Below are 16,091 nucleotides of genomic sequence, written 5' to 3'. Positions count from 1 at the left end.
AAAGACGCTGTTTCGATGGATGCTCGTCGATCCCAAGGAGAGCGCGCGTGCTTGTTTTTGTTTTGCGGACAAATAGCTATTAACACTCGACGATCGTAGACAACACGAATCATACTGTGCCTGCAGAGAACACGCTGGCTTATTGCTTGATTCGACGACGATCTCGGACACCGTCTATGGCATTCTGATGGATTATTCACGTTTACGAAGAAGTAAGCTCCAATCCCACTTCTTTCTTTTCTTATCTATCTCTTGTTCTTATTTCAATTCATCAATCTATCTTTTAATACTTTTAAATCGTTTACTGAAAAGACTAAAGATGGTTATGTTTCGAACGAAATTAAATTTCTATCATACCTACGAACTTATCTTACGAACGTACTTTGTTGATTCTTTTCCTTTTTTTTTTTATATTTCCCGAGCGTTTTTACCACTTTTATCTGATTGACCTCTGTGAAAGAACATTACTTTTTGATGCACACAATATTTGCATATATTTGCTTATTTAACCAACATCAACATTAAGATTTGTAGTTTTTATTATTATCATGTGGTATTATTCAATTCAAATAAAACCTATCCACATCTTATTTCAAGATCTTTTATTCTGAATAGGTGTGTTCTATTACATAGGAATATTAAATACATAGAAATATTAAAAGATTTTATACAATTGTTTATTATATTTCTTTTTGCCAATGTATTTGTACAAATAAGCAAATTTTTTTTTATTCCACAGGATAGAATGGAGAACTTTCTGCCCTACCTTAGAATTCTTAATACATTAACAAAGCTCTTATGATCAGTTCTTATGTATATGAAGAAGTGTATAGAATGGTTTCCTATGTGCAATTATAAAGAGAAATGTATAAAAGTTTTCATTGAAAGTTATGTTATGATTGATTTAAAACGTATCACCAACATTTCTAAACGCAAGAAAGCCTGCCATACGTGGACTAGGCAGGCTAGGCACCCTTGTGCCAAACTTGGGTAATGGATCCTGTTGGTCCATGGTATGCATCGTATAACCGCCTTGCTTCAGGAAGTACTGCTAATACATTTCAAGGAACAAATTCAACCACCAACAGTGATTTTGTATCGCATCATTTGTCAACAGCTGCCACACAAGCGGTACCATCAACAACATCGCAATTACTTTTACAAGCAGCACATACAACAGCAACTCTGGCGGGACAACCATCTCCCTTCAACCCAGGGGGGTTTCTGTCTCCACCCCCTGTGGGATATGATGTTTTTTCTCCTTTGTTTCACCATCCCAATTCAAAACAATCGCCTTATGTTTCGCAACATCGACAAGTCCTTGCTCAAGCTCAAGCTGTGACAGTGACTAAACAAAATACAACAACCGAATCTGAAATATCTCCATTGAGAGAAAACTACAATTCAACTCATCAAACTTTCTTCGAACATCAAAATTCATCGTCTTCACCTACTGCATCATCTCTTGCTTGGACCCAACAGAACAATGCCCAACTTCCAAGTCCTTTCGGTATATTGCCACATGAAAGTGTTGTAGCATCTTCTCCTGGACCACCTTCCACAAAAACCAACACTGCTGCTTATGAAAATACATTTAATGCTCATTTTAGTGCAACTCCAACAATAAATAATATAAATTCTCAATTATCTACTCCTGTTTCAACTGCAGATTTTAAATCATCTACTTATCCAGATGCAAAAAAGACAGTAAATGTTAGACCTCAATCCCCAAATGTTAACGTAAAATTAGTAGTCTCCACGACTCAAGGAGGTAATAGCCAAACATTTTTCCAACAAGTTCCAACTACATTTAGTTCAGAAACATTGACAAATAATTACACAGCTGGTAATGGGACCCAAACTTCAAATGGTAAGGTACAAGCATCTCTTCAACATCAACAATCATGCATTGTGTCCACACCAAGCAATACACCTAGTAAAGAATACAGAATTCCACAACCATCTGCAAGATCTGTTGCATCAACAACCATATTTTTAAACACGTCCGTTAGATCAGTGTCATCGCAAGCTCAAGATAAACAACCAACACAAAATAGTGGTTTTCCTTCTCCACCAAACAAAACTACATCTACGTCTCAGCAGAGTATACAAACAAAAGCACAAACTAAAATTTATCCTGAATTAAGTAATCATGGTGAACATAGAAGGAATGAACAAGCAGGACATGATAGTAATCAATCATCGCCTATTAGTTTTTCTATCATGGATACACGTGGTATGAATTATGGAACTAATAATACAACAAATTGTAATAATAATAGTGGTAAACTTGCAAGTAACCAAAGGACACCACCAAATAATAATTTACAGTCACATCCACAACAACAGCAGCAGCAACAATTTCATGTTTTAAATCAACAGCCACAACAGCAGCAACCAACAACACCTTATAGACATTATATAACAAATTCAGCAAGTGATACTGAGTATCATCATTCTAATAGATCAAAATCAACAGCATCTACAGATTCTGCTTATTCTTCCAATAATTCGACTCAAAATGGTCCTGACTGTGGTGTTGTTGTACCACGAAGACCAAGTCCCTTACAAGCGCATTCACAAGCTAGTCCGTTAGGGCATGTACCAAGTCCTGCATATCCAATGTATAATAGCCCAATGGCAACAATATCTTCTCCTTCACCATTGCAACAACATACAGAAAATAATGGAAATCAATGTGCTAGTGGACAGCAGTACAAAGGAACGGTACAGCAACAAGTTACACCACCTTCACCACTTGATGTTACTGTTCCTCGGCCTGCATCACAAGGTCAAGTTGCATATTCTTCAGTGATAACTAGGGCATTAGGTACTACAGAAAATAACAAGCCAACTTATAATACAGAAACTAAAAGTTATGACAGACAACAACAAGATTTCTCTCAAACACAAAAACAACAAATATGTTGGGAAAATGATAATCGGCAAACAAATACAAATAGAAAATTTTCTGTGGCAGTGTATACAACTGGTAACACAGAAATAAATACTCAAACATTACCTATACAACAACAGGTACAAAGAGTATTAAATGTTTCTGAGAGGCAGCAACCATATTTTGATTCCAATCAAGTTACTTTACAAGATTTAAGTAGCTGTAGAGGAGATCCAATGAGTATTGTAAAAAATTTACAAACTCTACAACAAAGTTCCTGTCAAGTACAACAGCAGCATGCAGCCCCTACTGCTCTAAATGATCAGCAAAAACAAGTAGAAGAAAGACGCAAAGCAGATTCTGTTAACAAAAAGAGGAAAAGTTCAGAAAAGGGAGGCCATGGATCAACACTAAATGAACTTACAGGAACAGCAACAATGACGGAATATTTAAGTAGAATACCACCTCCTGCACATCATAATACAAATCAACAACAACAAAATGGTTATTTTGATTTTGAAAGGTGGAATTTGCCTCCACCTCCCTCAAAAATGTTTACAAGTGCACCTGCTGCATTTAGTTCTCAATCAACACTGCATCACTCAAGTAATTTTGTAGGAAATCCAGCACATCAACATCAATCTATAATGGTGCCACATCATCATGCACCACCTCCTATTCCTTATTTTCCAGCTTTTCATATACCTCCCGGACATCATCCACATCATACTCATGAATTCCAATCTTCTGTTGAAATAACTCCAATTAGTTTCGGGGAAAATACAGTAAATCAAAATACTAATTATAATCAAGAAATAAGAGATGATCAACCTAAAGTGATTGTTCCTAATATAGAAGAAGAATTAGGCTTTCTTCAACAAAATCAACAGCCAGTGCAAACTATGAATCAAATGAACAAAGATCTTAAACGGCCTGGTAGAGATCCAAATTCAGGATTTATGACAAGCTATTTGAAATTTTTACAAGGTGAAAGAGATCCTTCACCGCCACCTGCAATACGAGGTGGTAGAAAAGCAACATGGAGTAGGTCGAAACCATATATTCCTATGGAGCCTTGTAAACCTTCAGAAACTTCCACAAATGGAGAAACAGTTAAGACACAAACTGAAAAACCAAATCCTGCAAAAGAAACACCAGCAATTGATTATGCTAATGATCCTAGATATTTTCCATTACCTAAAGAAAGGAAAAAACCAAACTTTGATTCGAGCGATGATGGATTTACTAGTGATGATGATTTTCTATTTCCACCTAAAAAAGCAGAAAGGAAAACATCTACTAATACTACTAATACAGCAGATATTACAACTCCAAAACAAGAAGGTAAATCTAGGAAAGGAAGACCTATTAAACCTGGAGGACCAACAGATAGAAAACGAAAAGCTGCAGCTGCTGCAGCAGCAGAAGCAGCTACTCATACTTCAAGTACAAAAGTATCAAAGAAACTTGAAGAAGGTAATGTTAAAATATGTTTTGTATAAATTTTAATAACTAATCTTTATATTCTTTTAGTGGATCCTTTACTTTTACCCCCAAGAAGAGAAACATCTAGGAGAAAAGCTAAGGAAAAAACATCAGTAAAACAATTTTTAGATAGACAACAGGGTATAGATTATTTTGATAATGATGAAGAACAAGGTGATTCTGATTCTGATCCTGCTTGGACTCCTGCAGTAAAATTAGTTGGAGATGAAGAAGATAAAAGAAAGAAACGTGGACGACCTCTAATTACAAAGAAAAATAAAAAGACTTTAGAAGAAGATGGTTATTCGTCTGGTGAAGTTATTGTTTCAAAAAAATCAGTCAGAAAAAGACATGAAGTATATTCAAAAAATTCTAGCAATTCTGCAAAGATTTCAACTAAAATAGATGAGAAATTAATAACCTCTGCCAGTGATGAGGACATTGATATATCTCCATTTAAGGTACTTTGTTAATATTTTAATATACCTTCTATATTCTAATTTACCTTCACTACCATTGAGGAAAGTTCACTGATACAAGTTTAATCAGAATCAATATTATTGGATGCAACAATTTTGAAAATGTGATCATTTTTTTTTTCTTCTTTTTTTCTTTTTTTCTTTACATTATCCTGACAAAATATAAATAAATATATTATTAATATTATTGATATATTTGTTAGAAGCCTCAATGATTCACAAGTTATAATATTTATTTCTTCAAATATTTTTTTAAATATTAAAATAAGTATAGATTTTTATATTTTTAGTCTGGTGAATTTGTTGTGATCAAGACAGATCTAGATGAAAAATATCCAGCTCTATGGAGAATCGATGGGAAAACATTATTGCAAAAATATGAGCCATTTAAGTCCAATGGCAAAACGTTATATAGAAACATATCCACGGTAAAGAATATATGTATATATATATATTAGAAAATAATATAATTAAAAAAAATTAATAAATGTTTATAATAAATATTAATATAATTTTAGTATTCTGGTTGGGCTCCACAAAATCGGCATATTTATCAACAAGTGCCAGTTAAGTTTTGGCAACAAGGCAAATTAGAAACTATTGTAGAATTTTTAAGGGATGAAATGATTGTTGATGACAGGTGAATTTTTTATAATAGTTTATAAAACTAATGAAGATAAAAAATGAAAAATAGTTTGGTAATCTTTTTCTTTTATTTTCCTTTTTTTTTTTTTTTTTTTTTTTTCTCTTTGTTCTCAGTGAATGCATAAATAAATTCATGAAGGATACTGAAAAATATCAAGACAATTTTGAAGTGTACATACAAACATTGATCTCACAAGCTTTGGATTCTAATTTCCTAACAGAGATATTTCAAGAGCAAGGTTAAAACACTACTTAAAAATTTTTACTCGATAATATAAATATCATCGTCTTTCTATAAAAATTTGTTTTTTTCTTTTTCCCAGATGATTATTTCTTATCCAATGTTAAAACTGTCGATGAAGTAACAGATGAGAGAAAACAACGTCTTCTTTCTACCACAAAATGGCGATCTAATTTTGTAACCGCAATCTCTACATGGCCATGTCTTAATGTATTAAAAGATTTGCCATCTTCTGAATATAAAAACAAATTATGTGCTGGTTGTCAGCAAATCAAAATTTATGCTAGAGTTTTACTTTATGGTCAGCCATACAATAGTACCACATTGGAAGGCTCACCTCCTGGTCCAAAAGTACCACAAGAAAAGGTTTAGTATATATATATATATATATATATATTCATAAGTATGTGTATATAATATATAAAATATTTGCTAACTTTAATCTTTTTAATTTTATATCTGATATCTTTATAGGATTTTTTGCTATGTCGAATTTGCCAAACTAAGGTAGCTCTATATAATAAAGTAGCTCATCAAAAATATCTTATGTTTTTGGAATGTGCAAGAAGAGTGGCAGATAAAAGATCAACTGATCCTAATAAAGATACAACAATAATATTAAATGAGTTATTAGCGGATGAAACTTGGTTGAATCAAGTAAATAATTTATATATTACATATCATTTTTTTTAATAACGATTTATTTAAAAATATTTTTTTCTTCAGTTATTTAAGGAAGTTAGGAGTATTTGGGCAGAGATTGATAATATGGAACAACAAATTAAACTAAAATCAAATCCAACAGAAACATCATCGTCGTCTTCGTCGTCGTCGTCGTCTTCGTCGTCGTCGTCGTCGTCGTCATCGTCTTCAGTAAATCATGCAGAAGAAATGAAAATTCATAATTCATCTGTGCGTGCAACTGAAGGATCGATTAATACTTCAGATTCACAGGTGCCTATACAGAACACTGAAAGCAATTTGCAAACAGTGTCTTGTAATATGCAAATAAACAGTGTATCGTCTTAGTGGTGCTACACAGTATGGTTCTGTTTGTTATTTAACGTCATAATATTTGTGTGAGTACAGTGGCATACACAATTGTTGAATATATGCATACTTTTCTCTCACATTGAAGAATTATATAATATACTTGAAGAACAGTGGGTAACTGTTAAACTGAATAATATTATGATGAACTATAAAGTTAACAAGAGTGTAATAAGGAACTGTAATTATAGAAATGAGCTATTGAGAGTATTGAGGTAAGTGAAAATTTAAACACTTTAAACATGTATAATATGCATTTTTGGTATAGCAATCAAAGCCCAAACTTTGCCATTATAGTGATATAAAAATAGTGGTATATTGAGACACATGTGAATATAGTTACACATAGCTGTTTGTATCGTGATAATCTCATGTAAGGTGAAAATCTAACGTGATAAATCGAAAAATATAAGAAGCAGAACTTTGGTAACATGACGTAAAAAGCGTTAAAAATTTTCTGTAACATATTTGCATCACATAACAGCGCCTTGAAATCTGTTGTTTATGATAAGCAGAAGCTGTTAAAATATTTGTTCCTGTACGTATAACTCTTAAAGTTAATATCTATTTTCTTTTTTACTTTTGCAAAATAGTTGCTATCTGTAAAATTGGCAAAGCATATTTATGTAATATTTATGTTGTACATATATTTACTAAGTCCAAACATACATGTAACAAGGTTTCAGACGTATCAAGTACGTTTAAAATATCCTAAAGTGTTCCAAAACCAATCATTTAAAAATTTCACCGTAGTATGATTTTACAGAAAATTCAACAGAATACTTTAAAAAACAAAACAAAAAATTATCAACTCATATAATTTCGAAGTTATTAAATATTTAAAAAATTAACTTTTGTTTTTGCTATATGCACATATTTTTGCATTGTACATCTAAGTCTGATTTTAATTTCATTTATTATTATTATTATTATTATTATTTCCAGTGCGACATTTAGATATACAATTCTTCCACATTATATATACAAACAATTATTTTATCATGTTTAAAAAAATTATTTATAATTTTTGGTTCAATTTTTTTCAGTTTGCAAATATTTATATATATATATATAAGTATATATATATATATATATATATATATACTCCTAGCTATATGAATATTTGCGTATAGTGGTCATAAAAATAGCAATATTCAGGTTCCAGAGGCCTTTTTGTATATCATAACATATAAATAATAATATTTTGTTTTCATTATATAGTTAATGCTTGTACAGTACTGTTACTAAGTTTTGTCCTCTTGAATTAAGTGATTTCCTTTCTAATGAAAGTAAAGTAAAGAACATAATAAAAATTATATACTGCATATATAAAGAAACTAGAGAAAAAATATTATAAATAATAAGTTGGGCTACAAAGTCGAACAATTATCGAACAATCGTTCTTTTTCTCTTTTTTTCTGCGTATCATTTTTATATTAGTTAAAATAGATTTTTATTGCATTTGATGAATTCCCTCATTGACCTCAATTGATCTGAAACGCAATACATATATATATGTATATATATGTCATATCTTCATGTCATATCTTTAAGGGCAAAATTTGTGAACAGTAATGTACTGCTAATTCTTTGTTTAAAAGAATTTGTTTTTATATTTGATGTAGAGCAAATACGATGAGATAATGTAGATCAATTACGATAAGAGAAAATAAATTATGATGCATTGTTCTATGTTTTCGAGATGTATAAAATAACAGAATTATGTATTTTAGATTTTGGCCTCAATGTGTATTATAAATTTTATGAAGTTCCAACTTTTGTAATACATTGTAAATATTGAGAAGTTTAGAAATAACAAAGGGTTCTTTTTTATTATTATAATATACTTTACTCAAAAAAAGTATTCTGTAATGAAATTTAATAGAATTTTGTTATTTTACAATGATTTATATAAAAAAAGGCAACATTTTATATATGATTAACATTACAAATACTTTCCAATAGATAATAGACACCTAGTGATAGAGCCAATAACAGTTTACTGTACATTAAATACCATTATTAGATTTAAATTATATGTTATTATTATTATTATTATTATTATTATTATTATTATTATTATTATTATTATTATTATTATTATTATTATTATTAGTATTAGTATTAGTATTATTACAACTATAATTATCTTCTTCATTGTCATTATCATCATTATCATTTTATTATCATCATTATTCTCACCGCGATCGTCTTTGTTTAAGGCTTATATCGTTTAAGTTTTTAACCTGTTTCCAGATTTATTAGAAAAAAAATATTCTCTAAAGAAAAAAAAGAGTGGTGATATGCGTGCGTGGCGCGAATGTATTTTTCGAAAATGTATCAAATATATTTGTAAATTGTAAAAATATTCTAGCGAAGTGTGTAAAGTGGCTAAGCAATGCCTGCCAGGCTTTAGACACCTTTCATATGTTATACCAAGACAAAATTATTGTATTAGTAATAGACGTGAGGTGCATTGAAATGTATTATAAATTATTGGAGGAATTATTATATTAAAATCTAAAATGCGGGCATTTGGACACAAACAAACACAAACAATAAAAAGAGTATGCAACATGAAAGAGATCTTCTTTCTAACAAATGTGCCATGCAATAATTCATATCGCAAAAAAGCAGGTGCTGTATATAACAATCTAATGGATGAAACGATTTTTTTAATAAACACAAAAATTGTAATGTGCAAACAAACATTTCTCTAGAAGATTGCAATAAGAAATCTTAATTGTATAAATATTGTAATGTCGTATATGGTACCTGCCCAACGGTTAGATACTTTCAACATTGCATACGATATAAATCTATTAATATTATTGTTATATTATATTTCTTTTTAAAAAGCGATGGGTACAATTATGTTTATTAGACACTGTAAATTTTTCTATAGGTTTTCATCATACAGTTTAATTATGAGAAGTTTTGAACACTGAAGTTGCAGTATTTTCTGTTATCTTGATCGAAAAAGAAATATGATCAAAGTATATAAATATTATATTATAGTAGAATATTACTCGCATAATTTATGTTTTTATTAATCATTTTTAAATAAAAGACATACAGTTTACATATATACAGTTTGTATATATATTTCTCTAAATAATTTTTATATAAAAAATCTTCATATAACCAATAACTATGACATTATACTATTCATATTAATATTTTTCATTTTTTATTTTTCAAGTATTTTATTATATTATAAACTATTAATCGTAAAGAGATAGAAAACAAAAACTATGTTTCTTCGCGTAAAAATACAATTTAGATTAAGGAAGTTTTTCAATAACTTGAATTTGAAATATATCGCGCTTCGATAAAAGACGCGCGAGATATCGAACTGTGATACCGGTAGTACACGTATGTTAATAAATTTTTCACGATATATTTTAAAACTTTAAGTTTAACCTTAACGTTAACAGAAAAGATAAACAGAAGTTACTTAATTAATATAATGTAAAATAGAAGAGAATTCTTAAGTTGATAATAATAATAATAATATATATATGTGTTTTATATATATACATATTATATATATATATATAAAAGAAAAGAAAACACACATACGTCGTTAGAGTTGAAAAGTTAACTGTGAAGTTGCAATGCGCAGGTCCATTTATTCTCCCTCCATACTGCACGCATACATACAAGCGACAACACGAGGGGTCCCCTTCTTATCCCCACTCTTCTTGTGATTTCATTTCCATTCCAATTTCCAGTTCGCGTTTGTTGCCCGTGAAGGATGCCTTCTGCCAACCCTAAACTAGAGAAACAGGCCTCTACGGAGACCGTGGAACCCATACGCCAAGCGATTATCGTTATCGAGCATAAAATACGGAATCTTGAAAAGCGTAAGGTTAGTATTGAAAAGAATAATGTTTCGATAAAAGCTGTTGAACCTACCTGTCAATCGGCGGCTTCTACCGTGTAATCCGCCATGTTTCGATACGCCATGTGCTTCACGCTCGAAAATTCGGCAATATTAGATAATTAATATACGAGCAAATATCCTTGATCCTTTCGATAATCAATTAACGGATCATATAATACCGATTATTTTTTTATAGTATTACGATATTTCCTATCATCGAAAATTTTAATCCGTTGTTTCGAACCTCGTGTCATGGCGGTATCCTTTAGATGTATCAAAACTTCCTCTTGTAGTTTATCTTACGACCTCCCTTCATGTTATTTTACCTTTAATTGATCGTCCTATTTCAATACGATATAAAATAAAAATTTTGTACGTAAAATATTTTATTTCTTATAATGAAAAATATATATTAGGAATTTTTCTTTAGGTTTTTAGTCTTCTTACCGGTTTTTTGCATACGCATATACATTAATGCTTCGTTTAATCAAAAATAATATAATTTTCTTTATTTCTCTTCTCTTATTCATTTATTTGTATTCTTTTCTGAAAACAGTCCGATAATAAACATTTGGAACGGACGAAATTATCGATGGATTTTATTTCGTTATTCTCTCGTTGATCGTTTTCAACTATATCGTTTGTTTTTCTTTTTTTTTTTTTTTTTTTATATATATTTTTATTTATTTTTCTTCTTTATTTTTTGTTTAAATTATAATTTTATACAAAAAAGCCAAAAGTTGATTTTATTTAGATAGTAAAAGTAATTTTTATTCTAATATCCAATAGATTTCTTTATTATAAATATTAATGTGTAAAATGATTATTAGTATGTAAATTAATATGTAAAATGTAGAAATATGTTTATAGGAAAAAATGGTTTGTTTTTAGGGCAAGCTAGAGTCCTATAGAGATCTACAAAAAAATGGTAGGGAACTGAATGCGGATCAGACCAAGGCAGTAGCTAAATACGATGGAGTATTACAAACGTTGGACATCACTCGCGAATTGTACAAACAAATCGTTGGTATTGCCAATGATGCTGTTAAACAACAAAAGAAATTGGCACGTAAGGAAGCTGTTGAAAGAACACAGCAAGATATTGCTAAGGTAAGTGTCATTTATATTGTTTGTTCGTCAATGTTTTTGTACCATAGTAAGTTAAAGAATCGAGTAGCAATGACAGATTAAATCAATATTATCCATTGTTTTTCTTTTTTTCATAAGAAAAATCATTGTATTTATAAATATTAATAAACATCAGAGTGCTTGTCGCAATATTTTATAATTTTATTTATAATGCAGGTTAAGGAAGTACTACTTATTCAGGATATTTTGACGAGTATGAGTACAAGTACTGTACGAGAAGACTTTTTAGCTGGTACTAATGGTGCTGTAAAAATGTCAGAAGATGATCTGAAATATATAGATGATTTTTACAATGAAGTTATAATGAAACATCAGCATGAAGAGGGAGAGCCAACGGTTCTCCAACAATTACAAAAAGTCGCAGAACATTATGTAGCAATTGTTGATGGTAAACAAAGAGAAGTTGTTGGAACCACATATAATAAATTAAAGGAAATTATGCACTCTATTCATCTATCTGGATATTTTGATCAAGCTCATACAGTTGAATCTACGGTTGAGGAAGTAAGAGAATATATTCATTCAAGTCTAACAAAATATTATATTAAATTAAATTAATTAATGTTTCTTTGAACTGTGGTTTTAATTGTATATATCATTTTTGTTACAGACTACTGAAACTACTGCTGAAACACAAATCACGGATACTTCTGTGCCAGAGCAAGTTAATGAAGAATTTAATAACAGTGAAAGGCACATTCCACCTGAATCCATAATACCCATTCCTAGCTTCCCAGTTCAAGTCGCACCTCTTCCTGTAGTGTCAGGCACAGCTCCAGTTTCTGGTCCAATCCCTGTTGTACCGCAACCTATTCCACCACATCCAACTGCACCTGTTGAGCCATCATATTACACAAATGCAACTGGATTTGTACCACAACCACAGCAACAACAACAACAACAAGCTCAACAGTCACAACAGCAACCTCCACAAGCTCCTAGAATTAATGATGTCATTGGGACTCCAAATTTTTTCTTTTTACAAGAATCTGAACTTGATTCGCCAGATGTCACTTCTCAAACACCTATTGTATCACACATTCCTCCTGCAGTTAATGCACCTATACCTTCTCAGACATTTACAAATCAAAATTTCACAAATGCAACTGTTGTACCTCAACAGGTAATATATCAACATCAACCACCTCAAGATATGTCGCACATTCCTGGATTTGCTAATCCTAATCCACCCCCACCTATACCTATGCCGCCGTCTCATCAACAACCAAATATTCAATATAGTCCTCAACACCCTGCTGGTTTTCAACAACAAGCAGCATCCCAGCCTATTCCAACACAAGGACAAAATTTTGAACAGACATCTCAGCAAGATGGTCAGGAAAAACATATAGAGGTATGCATCGTACGTATATTATTAAAATATTACTAAATTTAAAATTCAATCGAAAATTATATGTATTTGATATAGGAAAAAACAGAAGAGAATCAAGAAGAATCAGCTCCAGTAGAGACAGAAGCAGATCAGCCAAGTGAATCTGTTGATTGGGCTCAATTAACAGAACCTACAGATTGGAGTCAATCAGAAACAGCTCAACAACCTGTTCCAGACACACAACAACAACAGCAACAACAACAACAACAAACAACTCAACAAGCTTGGAGCGATCAACAGAGAGGTGGATATAGAGGTAGAGGTGGTAGGAGGGGTAATTCTAATGGATACAATGGAAGAGGCAGGGGTGGTTATCAGCAAAATGGTCGTGGTGGACAAGGTAAGAAATGTATAACGAACTTAACATATTTTATGTTATACTAATTGCATTGTCAGAAAAATATACATCAGTTAAAATATATTTTATATAAAATTATTTGTTTTGTGAAATTAGGTACATATTATCGCAATGACAGTAACTATCAAAATGGTTATCAGCAACGTTCGTGGAGTAATGAAGGAAACGGTGGATATAACGGTGGATTTAAAAGAGGTGGAGGCAGTACAAGAGGTGGCCCTCGGGGTGAGCGTGGTATGGATAGGGGTGGACGTGGACAATACCGTGGTCAAAGAGGAGGAAATCGCGGCGGTTATGCACCTCGCGGTAAGCCTCAGGCACAACAGTAACGACTACATGGTAGAATAATGCACAGTGAAATGTTATATTAATGCTCTAAGATCACTATTCAATTGTCTATTTATGAAAAAACCTAAGTCGGCACAATACATTTGCAGCATGCTCGGAACGTTAATGTATAACATATGGATCAGCATAAGTATATATACATGTATATATATACATATATATATATATATATATATATATATGTATGTATGTATATATATATATGTACGTATGTATGCAAAAGTGCGATCGTATAAAGAACAGAATCTTTGATATTTAATGTTACATTATACTACGTTTATCATGTACAAAGAAGCGCGCAGTATGAGTTTTATTTATAATAATATAGTAAGATAGATATAATGGAAACAAAAGTTATCATTGCATAACTTAAAACACTCTTAGTGTCTTATTATTTCACAATAAGTTATTATAACACACATGCTGATACTTATGCCTCTGGCTTAGGATGTTTCTTAAATAAGACGATGAATAACATAACTCTGCATTTGAATTTGGTATCTATGATTATCAAAGAAAAAGATCCTATTAACATTAATGTAAAAATAATGCAAGTGTAATATTGTGATATAAAAAAAAAAAAAAAGAAAAAAAAAAGAAAAGAAGAAAAAGGTCAACCAAATTCATGAAGTGTGAACCCACTATGCAAGTATTATTGTGTTGTGACAGAAGGCAGATTTCACAGGGCAACAACTGTTCAACAACAACAACAACAAAAAAAACAAAAAGAATTATAATAATAATTTTATTATAAAAAAATAACAAAAAAATATGAGAACTCATACATGCATTTCAAGGAAACACAACAAGAACGTATTTAAAAATGTAATTATAAGATGATTGTAAGAGAATAGGGGCGATCTGCTCGACTATTTCTTTGTCTTGCGGCGCATCGTTCTAGAGGATTTTTTAAGATACCAGAAAAAAAGATACAGAGAGAGAGAGAGCAATGCCTTCTAGTGATATAACTTCTAGACTATATTCCAGTTCCGGTCTACGAATTTGAAGCATTTAGATTAATGTTACCGAGATTTATAGTCGTAAAATGGATGAGGATACGCAAATTTATGAAAATGTTCTATCATGGATGAGTTACGTGATTCCTCTTCTGGAAATTCATATTGTTCCCTTATTTTTTCTTTGTTTCATTTCAAAATTCTTTAGGATCCTCTCTACATAGAATTGTTCTAAAGATATCGCTGTGCAATGTTGACATTATGATACATGATTACCTGATTTATTATTTCGAAAAATGAAGAATTATTTAAAAAAAAATAAGCTGTAGTGCCGAGTGAGTTTTAGCATGGCAAATCATGCTAAGTGTACAATTAATTAGAGGGTGTGCTTGAGTAGTACGCCATGGATACAAACCACGTTTGTATCGCCATGCATGCGATATGAAAAGTAATGTATTTTGTTTGTACATTTGTGTTTAATCATCCCTAATCTATAATTACGTTCAATTATCTTATCAATACCTGTGTATCTTCCAAATAAAGATCTAATTCAACCCTGCTAATTAGCCTATCTATCACATAGCTTAATGGAGGCATTTCGTCATTGAATCTGTTCTCAAAAAAAAAAACAAAAAAAATAAAATAAAATAAAATCAATAATAAAGTGTTTAATTAATAGTGTATATGGTATCAATCTTGTATTTCCTATTGCAATGTCTTTATACGTACAATTGTTCTTTCAATATAGTAGTTCAGTACTGTATATTATATTATTCTTACAATTTCAGCGTTTTTTAATGTTACTCGTAATATGTTACTATATTTTTAAATAAATATTAACAGAATCAAACTTTACATAGATGGAGTATGATTGATGGAGCTTTTATACTCATATATATATATATATATATATATATATATATATATATATATATATATATATATATATACACAACAACAAGTAATGTCTAAATAAGCTTCGTTTTTCTAGACTATCGCAATGCGTCTTTTTATGCGTTTAAATAAATATAATAGACCTTTCTATAAGGTTAGTATCTACATCGAAAGAAAATATTAATCTTTTGTGTGTGTGTTGTATTATTGAGAACATACATATTTACCAGAAACATGTTATAAACCGGTAGAGATTTTAGTTTACGTTAATAAAAGTTGAAGAAAAAATTGTCTAAAATATATTTAGCTTT

At 30.7% G+C, this 16,091-nt stretch overlaps 2 protein-coding genes across 2 annotated transcripts; both read left to right on the top strand.

The window, feature by feature from the left end:
* Positions 1–71: 71 nt before the first annotated feature.
* LOC118443398 (uncharacterized) lies at positions 72–9,815 on the top strand. The gene is made up of 9 exons (XM_035870325.2): positions 72–212; positions 740–4,372; positions 4,430–4,842; positions 5,151–5,288; positions 5,379–5,500; positions 5,620–5,744; positions 5,829–6,112; positions 6,221–6,403; positions 6,473–9,815. The coding sequence occupies exons 2-9, from the start codon at positions 994–996 to the stop codon at positions 6,773–6,775; spliced, it is 4,947 nt and encodes a 1,648-aa protein (XP_035726218.2). The 5' UTR covers positions 72–212; positions 740–993; the 3' UTR covers positions 6,776–9,815.
* A 691-nt stretch (positions 9,816–10,506) lies between these two features.
* On the top strand, positions 10,507–15,207 carry Capr (caprin family member). Its single transcript, XM_035870426.2, has 6 exons — positions 10,507–10,667; positions 11,574–11,792; positions 11,988–12,335; positions 12,442–13,185; positions 13,261–13,564; positions 13,679–15,207. Exons 1-6 carry the CDS (start codon positions 10,554–10,556, stop codon positions 13,909–13,911), a joined length of 1,962 nt encoding a protein of 653 aa, XP_035726319.1. The 5' UTR covers positions 10,507–10,553; the 3' UTR covers positions 13,912–15,207.
* The last annotated feature ends 884 nt before the right edge of the window (positions 15,208–16,091 follow it).

Source organism: Vespa mandarinia, chromosome 17 (genome assembly GCF_050613455.1).
Source record: "Vespa mandarinia isolate Hongniang chromosome 17, ASM5061345v1, whole genome shotgun sequence".
Taxonomy (NCBI): Eukaryota; Metazoa; Arthropoda; class Insecta; order Hymenoptera; family Vespidae; genus Vespa; species Vespa mandarinia.
The sequence above is the reverse complement of the archived record's forward strand: the minus strand, read 5'-3'. Positions and strand labels throughout refer to the sequence as shown.

What these genes read in the sequence shown, in the direction of transcription:
- LOC118443398 (XM_035870325.2), top strand. Translation starts at nt 994, where the DNA reads ATGGATCCTGTTGGTCCATGGTATGCATCGTATAACCGCCTTGCTTCA. An exon ending in TTGATATATCTCCATTTAAG is followed by an intron (nt 4,843 to 5,150) that starts GTACTTTGTTAA and finishes TTATATTTTTAG; the next exon opens with TCTGGTGAATTTGTTGTGAT. An exon ending in GAAATGATTGTTGATGACAG is followed by an intron (nt 5,501 to 5,619) that starts GTGAATTTTTTA and finishes CTTTGTTCTCAG; the next exon opens with TGAATGCATAAATAAATTCA.
- Capr (XM_035870426.2), top strand. Translation starts at nt 10,554, where the DNA reads ATGCCTTCTGCCAACCCTAAACTAGAGAAACAGGCCTCTACGGAGACC. An exon ending in GGAATCTTGAAAAGCGTAAG is followed by an intron (nt 10,668 to 11,573) that starts GTTAGTATTGAA and finishes GTTTGTTTTTAG; the next exon opens with GGCAAGCTAGAGTCCTATAG. An exon ending in CACAGCAAGATATTGCTAAG is followed by an intron (nt 11,793 to 11,987) that starts GTAAGTGTCATT and finishes TTTATAATGCAG; the next exon opens with GTTAAGGAAGTACTACTTAT.